General features: G+C 37.1%; 2 protein-coding genes across 2 annotated transcripts in view; both read right to left on the bottom strand.

Moving 5' to 3' along the window:
* Nucleotides 1–178: 178 nt before the first annotated feature.
* Nucleotides 179–8,945, bottom strand: LOC106877530 (tudor domain-containing protein 1). Its single transcript, XM_014926457.2, has 10 exons — nt 8,534–8,945; nt 7,797–7,972; nt 7,218–7,340; nt 6,833–6,913; nt 5,598–5,750; nt 5,024–5,107; nt 3,915–4,056; nt 3,399–3,528; nt 2,309–2,471; nt 179–1,245 (listed from the first exon to the last, which is right to left on the bottom strand). Exons 1-10 carry the CDS (start codon nt 8,661–8,663, stop codon nt 1,129–1,131), a joined length of 1,299 nt encoding a protein of 432 aa, XP_014781943.1. The 5' UTR covers nt 8,664–8,945; the 3' UTR covers nt 179–1,128.
* LOC106877526 (RING finger protein 17) overlaps nt 8,692–9,263 on the bottom strand; it is a 26,451-nt gene continuing 25,879 nt past the window's right edge. Inside the window, exon 31 of the mRNA XM_014926452.2 lies at nt 8,692–8,709. Coding sequence (XP_014781938.1) covers nt 8,692–8,709 — 18 coding nt within the window. The remainder of the gene's footprint in view (nt 8,710–9,263) is intronic.

The raw sequence follows: 9,263 nt of genomic DNA, 5'->3' as shown, positions 1-9,263 counted from the left end.
TATATATATATGCATATATATATATATATATATATATACATATATATACATATACATATATATACATATACATATATATACATATACATACATACATACACACATATACATACACATGTATATATATATGCATATATATATATATATATATATACATACACACATATACATACACATATATGTATATATATATATACATACACACACATATACATTTATGCATTTATATATATACATATATGTATATATATACATATATCTATATATATATGTGTGTATATATATACATACACATATCTATATACACATATTCATATATATATATATATATATATATATATATATATATACATACATACACACACACACACACACAAAGAAACATTTTAACCAAAACCATTCCACAAAATATGGCAATGCCTTTTTTGCTTGAAAAGGAAATTCAAAGTTATCTCCCTTAAAGTTGAAATGTCAATGGTCAAGCTTTGCGTTTTACTCTCGTATTACGTGTTAATCTCTTTAAGATCCTCTTTGATCACAGGCTTTGTCAATTAGGGATAACATGAGTTTATGCAATAATATTAGGATCTGGAAGACAGAGAGTAATCGAGTAATGAAACGCCAGTTTTTGACTTGTGAAGTGGTTCCTTTTCTCGAAAGGAAGGAGAAAGGAACCCTTTTAAAAATTGAGAATTAGCATTAAGGGATGATGGAATAACCACCAATGTCTCCCCCTCTCTTCAATATAAAATAAACTCTTTTATTTTATTATGTCAGATTAGTGGTTAATTCCTCTTAACTTAATAATACTGCAACGATCTTTAACTTTCATGTTCCAAATTAAACAAAATCAAATTAAAAATAAATATACAACAAACACCATTCTCTTTGCCAGTTCAGAAGTGAACGCTTATATCCAGAAATGTTGTCAGGGAAAGTTAAACATTCTAATTGAATGAAATTTTTTTCCCTCTCATTTCAAATTCTTTTTAGTTACTTTTCGAGAAACTTTTTGATGTTATATTTTTTGTATTTTGAATTCTGAAACAAGTTTCCTTTACAGGGAAGAACTGTTTGACATTTTAATCCAAATGTGACTTTTATTCCCCGCCTACAAGAGAGAATTTCTTATGGGGAGTCCCTTTCATAGCTTACAAGTTCAGAATCTATAACACTTTGGTAAGCAATGGTAGATCCTGCAGCTGGGTCAAACAGCTGAACTTGATGCCAAGGCTGTTGAGTCTTCTGAAAAATAGAAATAATTATGCATGATAATTCAACAGCCATACGATCGTTTGTAATTATGTATGCACATACACACACCCACACATTTAGAGTTAATGACAGTCATACACTGTCTTGAGTGCATTTATCATCATCATCAACATCATCGTTTTCCTGTTTGATTTTCCATGCCTTCATTTGAAGTGTCCCTTTTTTCATCTCCTTCATGAAGTTCAACATCATGAGATCAGCTCTCACCCATTTCTGGTTTATCCCCTCTTTCTCAAATTTCCCTCCACTGAAGTCTCCTAGTTCTTCTTTATTCAACAATTTTCATGCTACAGCTTCTCTTGTACACCATTTCTGGTTTCTACTAAACCCAGTTTTTCTCTCAGCTCATCTGTATTACATCACTCATACATACTAATATTACACATTCCACAAAGCTTCTTTCACCATTAACAACCATTTCCTATGATGGTACCAGTTGGACAGCTTAACAGGAGCTTTCAAATCAGAGGACTGCACCAATCTCTACTGCCTACTTTGGCATGGTTTCTAAGGCTGGATGTCCTTCCTAATACCAACCACCTGATAGACTGGGTGCTTTTTATGTGGCACCAGCACCAGTGAGGTTACCAAGTAACTTGCAAGACCTCACAACAGAGTGGGGAAGTAGAACTGAGGGAGGAGTCTCTATGCCAGGTGATAAGAGGCTAAAGTATGATAGAACAGAAATGAATACCTTTTGTAGTGGAGATACATAGTGCCCTCAGTTGGAAAAGAGAGAAAAGATGTGTTAGGGCTTAAAAGATAAGTAAGGTAAAGTTTTCTTCTTGAGCCATGCTAGACTCATAAGGGCTGGTTTCCCTGGTTTCATGACACATAAATTCCTGAATGGGATGCCGGTCCATTGCAGGATTACTCATTTTTGCCGGCTGAGTGAACTGGAACAACATGAAATGAAGTGTTTTGCTCAAGAAAACAACACATCATCTGGTCCAAAAATTGAAACAGTTACAGTCTTTTACATAATCACACACACACACACACACAGCAAAACCCTCTTTCATATTAGCCTCACCTGTAAAACTGCATCAAGTTCTTTGTTAACGACAGAATCAATAACACCCTTCATTGCTTCCTCAGTCCACTGATATGATTCATCTGAGGGCTTCATGCCCTTCACAACGCAGCGCACAGCCTGTGAGGGTAACTTTAGAAACTTCTGTGAGATTTCCCGAATCCTGAAACATTTCCACATCATAATTAACTGTTAAGAGCTTGAAACATTAGACATTGTAAGTATTCGTTTGAGAAAAAGAAAAGACTAACTGGACACAAACCATGCAGTTCTCACTCACTGGATAACCATGTCACATACTACAAACTCTATGCAGGCATGGCTGGGTGGTTAAAAAGCTTGCTTCCCAACCACTTGGTTCTGGGTTCAGCCTCACCCCATGGCACTTTGGTGTCTCTGGGCCAACCAAAGCCTTCTGATTTGGTAGATGGAAGTTCAAAACCGGTTGCGTGTGTGTGTGTGTGTGTGTGTGTGTGTGTGTGTGTGCATTTCGTTTTGGTTTCCAACATTGTTTATCTATGTTATCTATGAGAATTTTGGAAATGTATGCATTCAGTATTCCTAGTCAATTTAATCACTGTCACTGGTGGCAGTTGAAATAAATAAATAGACAAAATCCTTCCACTTTTATAAAGGGATTAAAAAAGTATGGAAGACCTTGCACACAAAAACCTATGTCCATTTATGTGGGAGCTCTGGGCAAAATGTTATAGTGCATGACCATCTGCAGGACATGAGTGATGTGTGTGTACAGTTTGGTGAAAATCGGTTGAGAATTGTGGAAATGTATTAGTCATTATACACACACATACTGTAATTTATATACACTATATATATATGTACATGAACGTGTGTGTGTGTGTGTGTGTGTGTGTATGCAGGCTTAAGTATGGGTTGGTGTCTCTTTGCCTTGATCTCGTATGATTGTCATCTATTACCAATCTTCTTGAAAACATACCCATCCATGGAGAAAATATTACCTTATTTGAAAACAGGTGAAGCTTGGCAACAGAAAGGGTATCAAGCCATAGAAAATCTGCCTTCTGCTTCCCACTCCCAATAAAAGAGAATGTTTTGAAAAGTTTCTTACCTTGACCTATCAATATATTCCGACGTCCCATAGTCAACATAGAGAACCAACATATCGGTCTGTTTAACATCAGCAATAACACTTCGGTACCAACAGTCATCCACTGTAAACTGACAGCAACATGCTTTACCTGCAACAGAATATGTTCTGGAGATGTACTTGCATAGCAAGTGTCTTGATCTGAGGTCATGTGCTGAAACTAAAGGTGGTGCTCCAGCAAGGCCACAGTCAAATGACTGAAACAAGTAAAAGAATAAAAGAATATATATATATATATGTGCCACTTGACTGGTTCCTGTGCTGGTAACACGTAAAAAGCACTAGTCAAGCATGGTCAATGCCAGTAAGCCTGACTGGCCCTTGTGCCGGTGGCACGTAAAAATCACCCTCTATACTCTCAGAGTGGTTGGCATTAGGAAGGGCATCCAGCCGCAGAAACCAAGCAAATTTTAAATGATGATGATGATGGTGATTTACCAAAAACCTAGTGAATTAGCAAAGAAGCTGTTAACTCACCAACAACTGTCTTTTTAATCGGAGGAGCAGAAACCGCATATTCGTTGAGTTCAACTGACATCTCTTCAAGCTGGAGAAGCTGCGAGTTTATCCGATGACTTTCCTCATCACTGCTGGACCTTTGGGAATTTTGGAAATATATCTGACACAGAAAATAGAAATATAAAAAAAAAATGAATAACTAAATAATGGCTGTGTGGTTAACGAGCTTACTTTACAACCACAATGTGGCTATTTGGGCAAGTGTCTTCTGCTATAGCCTAGGACTAAAATAACACCCTGTAAGTGATCTTTGAAGATGGAAACTGTGTGGAAGCTCATCATACATAATACGTGTGTATGTCTTTGTGTTTGTTCTCTCTTTTTGCTTGACAACTGGTGCTAGTTTGTTTACATCCCAGTAGTTCAGCAGTTTGGCAAAAGAGACCCATAGAGTACATATCAGACTTACAAAAGTACTGGAAGTCAATTTGTTTGTCTAAAGCAGAGGTTCTCAACCATTTTTCATCTGTAGATCCCTTTGATTCTACTATTTTATTCTGGTGGACCCCTATAGCCATTCAATGTTTAAAAACTAGTTTTACAGACACTTCTTCCAAAATCCCTATTTTGTTTTTCACACATTAACTTATTATGAACTCTGTAAAATGGTAGAGAAAGAAACCTAGCTGTTTCTTGCTATACATACCAACACATACATCTAAAGTAGGGGTTCTCAACTATTTCTTATCAGTGGACCCCTTAGATTGGAGTTTTATTCTGGTGGACCCCCATTGCCATTTGATGAAAGACTGCAAACAAATGACAGTACATGTGTAATATGTTCACAATTAGGGTGTGATCTCAAGGCAAATGGACTTGAACACAGATACACACTCATACACAAATACCTATTCTTAAACCCACGACACATGTTGAGTGATTGGTGTTAAGAAGGGCATCCAGCTTTAGAAAACACACCAAAGCAGAAATAGAATTTGATGGAGCCTCTAATTCATCTGTCCATGTCAAACTGTCTAACCTATGCCAGCATAGAAAGTGGATGTTAAATGATGATGATGATGATGAGAGAAAATAGATTTGGACATCTAATGTCAAGGAATACTTACCACATTTGGTAGTTCGACATGTGTCACTAAAACAGGAATAGACTTGTTCAAAGTGGACTTCATGTTCTTGTATGGATTGCATGTCTGAAAAACAGGAAAAAAATATTGGCAACAGTGTACTTTTATCTCTGTGTACTAAATTCATCTGCATAACTTAGTGTTTCAACAAAAGAGACCGATAGAATAAGTACTAGGCTTACAAAGAATAAGTCTTAGGGTCGATTTGTTCCACTAAAGGCAGTGCTCCAGCATGGCCACAGTCAAATGACTGAAACAAACAAAAGAATAAAAGAACATGTATACACACACATGCATATATGTTACTTGCACTACGCCTTGACATAAGATGATAGTTGTAAACAGGTGTTGGCGTTTCCAAAGTTTTATGGAAAGATACCTGGTCTCCAGTTACAGGGTAATGTTACCTCACTTGGAAACAGGTGAGGGTTGGCAACAGGAAAGTCGTCCAGTCATAGAAAACTGCCTCAACAAATTCCCTCCAACTCATGCAAACATGGAAAAGCAAACGTTAAAATGATGATGATGATGATGAGAAAAAGCTTTTGAAACAAACCTCCAACATATGTGCAATCTTTTCGCTTTGTTCTTCTAAGAAAGTGAGACTATATTTTTGGTAAGTGTAGTTTTTATCACAGAGAAGTTCTCCCAATTCTTGACCGTCTGGATCTATCAAACGAACCTCACATGTTCCGTTTTCTCTTGATGACTAATGGAAATAATATGGTACACAAATAACATATGCTTTGAAGAATGTTAAATTTTCAATCACTATGGTATTTAAAATACCATCATGTCCTTCTAAAAATCCACAGAAATTAATAAAACACAGAAATGTAAAAATCCACATAATACACACACATTATTAAAATCACAAACTTGCACCTTTTATTAACCTTTTGGCTGAGTTCCTTTCGAGAGTCGGGCCTCACAGAGGCAATGACCGAGACCTTTGGCATTATGTTATGCTTGAGAAGAAAACCCATCAAGCAGAACAATATCAATCATGGCAGATACTGGTGTCACGCAAATGGCACCCATTACACTCTCAGAGTAGTTATTGTTAGGAAAGGCATCCAACCATAGAAAACCATGCCAAATCAGACTGGATCCTGGCACAGCCTTCCAGCTTACCAGCCCTGGTCAAACCATCCAACCCATGCCACCATGGACAACAGACATCAAATGATAATGATGATAAATGCTCCATTTTATTAAACACATTAATACTAACTTATGTATTGTCTGGCTTCTCTGAAACATTTAATTACTACACAATTTTATATTTCTATATCAAACACAACACAATCTTTAACATTTATGCAGTGGCTGTTTCATCACTGATGAGGTCAGAAGAATACCGAAACATGTCTGGAGTTGTCACCCATACTTGCTGAAAAATAAGGAACAAATATTAGTCGATGACTAATATTTTTCCCACCTCAGCAGCATAATTATTTCTATTTAGATCTTGAATAGACTCTCCACCAGTGAGCATGGATGTTCTGAATTATTCTCTAGATATATGATGTCTTAATGAAAGATAAAATGAGGTTGGAAAATTTTTGATCATTTGATTTGCTGGAACAGGATTGATCAAGGGCTAAGCAACAATATTTAGCTTGCACAAAAAAGCCCCAAAATAATCAATAATAGCAACCAGGCTATTCTGCCAGAATTTGAACCCAGCACCTACCTAATGTATCAGCCTCTTCATACTGCCAACATTAAGATGGTTTATCAAAGCCAAATATTCTACAAGAAATAAAAATTCTGACTGAAATCACTTACCATTTGCTGAATTCCACACAGTTTCCCAACAATGATGCCATGCATGATGTCCAAGATATTTGAGGTCCATTTGCCAGAAACCTACAGAAAACAGGGAGACATTTCATCAACAATCTCATGATTATCTCCTTCCTGCAACCTTACCCATCATGCACTTGCAACCTTTAACCCCACACCACTTTCCTATCTACTGCATTATCCTGTTTTTGTAAACTAATAAAAACAATACCTGTGACTACGTATCATATCATGCCATCTCCTCCAATGCCCCCTGCATACGCTTATACTTTGAGTAGGCCTCTATGTTAGAACTCGATTCTGCCAGCTTGCTGCCTTAATAATAACAATAATAATAATAATAATAATAACAACAGATGCTTCTTACCGGAACTATGCCATGAAGTTTCATGTGAAGACAGAGGGGAGGTAAATGTGCAACAGGTTCAATATCAGGTCGCAGTTTGTTCGGTGTAACCATGTCGTGGTTTCCATAGTCAATGTAACGAACCTGTAGAACGAAACAATGTAAACAGTCGTAATACCTGTATGTAAATGTTTAATGTTTGGTTGGGTGGGTAATGCGGAGACATGTAATACTGGAGGATATGTGTAATGCTTAGATGAGAACCAGAGGACAAATATGTGAAAGTAGGATACATTTGTTATAGTTTGATGTGTAATAACACGCTTCCATCACCATTCCGTTAGGAAGGGCATCAAGCTGTGGAAACGATGCCAGAACAGACAACTGGAGTCTGGATAGCTCCCGGCTGGCCAGTCAGCACCATGTCAAACCATCCAATTCATGCCAGCAAGGAAAATGGAAGTTAAAAGGTGATGGTGATGATGATGATGAAGAGACTTTGAATTAGGGGAAACAAAAATATAAAGAAAAAGAGAAAAAGGAAGAAAAATGTGACAAGGACCTTTCTAATTACCATTGTATCTGCACTTTATTCCTTACCTTGATTAATTCTTGCACGGCTAATATTGTAGCACGAGCCCAGACTTTCTCAGCTTCATAGAAACATAGGCAGGAATCACCAATCTCCCAGCAAATCGGTTCCATGTGCTCAGCAAGGTGGTTAGGGTAGTGAGCAAGGAGTAACTTGTTTAGTTCTTCCAATGGGGACGTCTCGTCTGGAATGGAATGAATAATGGTCTCACTTCAATACCTTCTCTTGTTACATTTAGGAAAGTGGAGAGAAATATAAAGATCAACTGGACATGGTGGTGGTGGTGGTGGTAATGCTGAGGGAGGTGGTGTAGTGAGAGTGGTAGAGATGCAAGAAGAGGGAAATACAGATTGAGAGAGGTGCAGTATGAGAGATGTTTAATGTGGAGGGTGCATAGTATGAAAGATGGAGTAAGAGACATAACATGAAAGAGAGGGATATAGTAAGAGTAGTGTAGTAGAAGAGTTAATATGAGAGAGAGAGGGGGGTAGTAAGAAAAGTGTAATATGATAGAGGGAGGTGTAGTAGGAGAAGAGTAATATGAGAGATGTTTAATGTGAGGGATGGGTGCAGTGGAAGGTGCAGTAAGATTTAATATAAGAGAGAGGTGTAGTGAGCAAAGTGTAGTACGAGATGCAGTAAGAGATATAATATGAGAGAGGTGAAGTAAGAGATGTGTATTATGAGAGAGGTGCAGTTTGAAGTCAGATTCATACACTGTGCCTCACAAAAGAAGCCCTTTTACCTTTATGACATTCATGAGCAAATATAGTCCCATCATCATCGATGTAAGTGGGGACAACATAGATTACGTTCTCCGAGGGCAAAGGGTAATCCTTGAAGCGAATGTCAGGGGGTCGCTTCAGACATTTCATGTCTTCACTAATTGAAGTAACAGGAGGACTAGTGTTCACTTGTGGTCTGTAAATGAAGAAATATATCTTTGATTAATTAGGATTAGTTGTAATCTACAGATATGAATATACAGGGTGAGCCAAAAGTCAGGCAAAAAGATAAGTTAAATACACTCCAGGGTTGTTGAAGACTTGTCTCCATTTTTCCAAAATTGAATAAAATAAATAAAATAATAATGATGAATACACCCATACTTGTACATGAACAAAATGAATAATAATAATAATAATAATCCTTTCTACTCAAGACGCAAGGCCTGAAATGTTTTTTTTTGGGGGGGGGGCACTGGTCGATTACATGATCCCGGTGTTTCAATGGTACTTAATTTACCGACTGCAAAAAGATGAAAAGGCAAAGGTGATCTTGGTAGAATTTGAACTCAGAACATAAAGACAGACAAAATACCACTAAGCATTTTGCCCAGCATGCTAACGACTCTGGCAGCTTGCCACCCTTAATAATAATAATAATAATAATAATAATAATGATAATTAGTTCGCTCATTGGCTACAAGGGCTTACATAAAATTACATTAAAAGACATACAACATAAAAGACAAA

This window comes from Octopus bimaculoides, chromosome 24 (genome assembly GCF_001194135.2).
Source record: "Octopus bimaculoides isolate UCB-OBI-ISO-001 chromosome 24, ASM119413v2, whole genome shotgun sequence".
NCBI lineage: Eukaryota > Metazoa > Mollusca > Cephalopoda > Octopoda > Octopodidae > Octopus > Octopus bimaculoides.
The sequence above is the reverse complement of the archived record's forward strand: the minus strand, read 5'-3'. Positions and strand labels throughout refer to the sequence as shown.

Bases quoted from the DNA above. Each gene is read 5' to 3' on its own strand.
- LOC106877530 (XM_014926457.2), bottom strand. From the start codon at position 8,663: ATGAAATGTCTGAAGCGACCCCCTGACATTCGCTTCAAGGATTACCCT. The intron at 7,341-7,796 runs GTAAGGAATAAA...TTCGTTCTACAG, and splicing joins CCGTGCAAGAATTAATCAAG to GTTCGTTACATTGACTATGG. The intron at 5,108-5,597 runs GTTTGTTTCAAA...CCTGTTTTTCAG, and splicing joins AGATTGCACATATGTTGGAG to ACATGCAATCCATACAAGAA.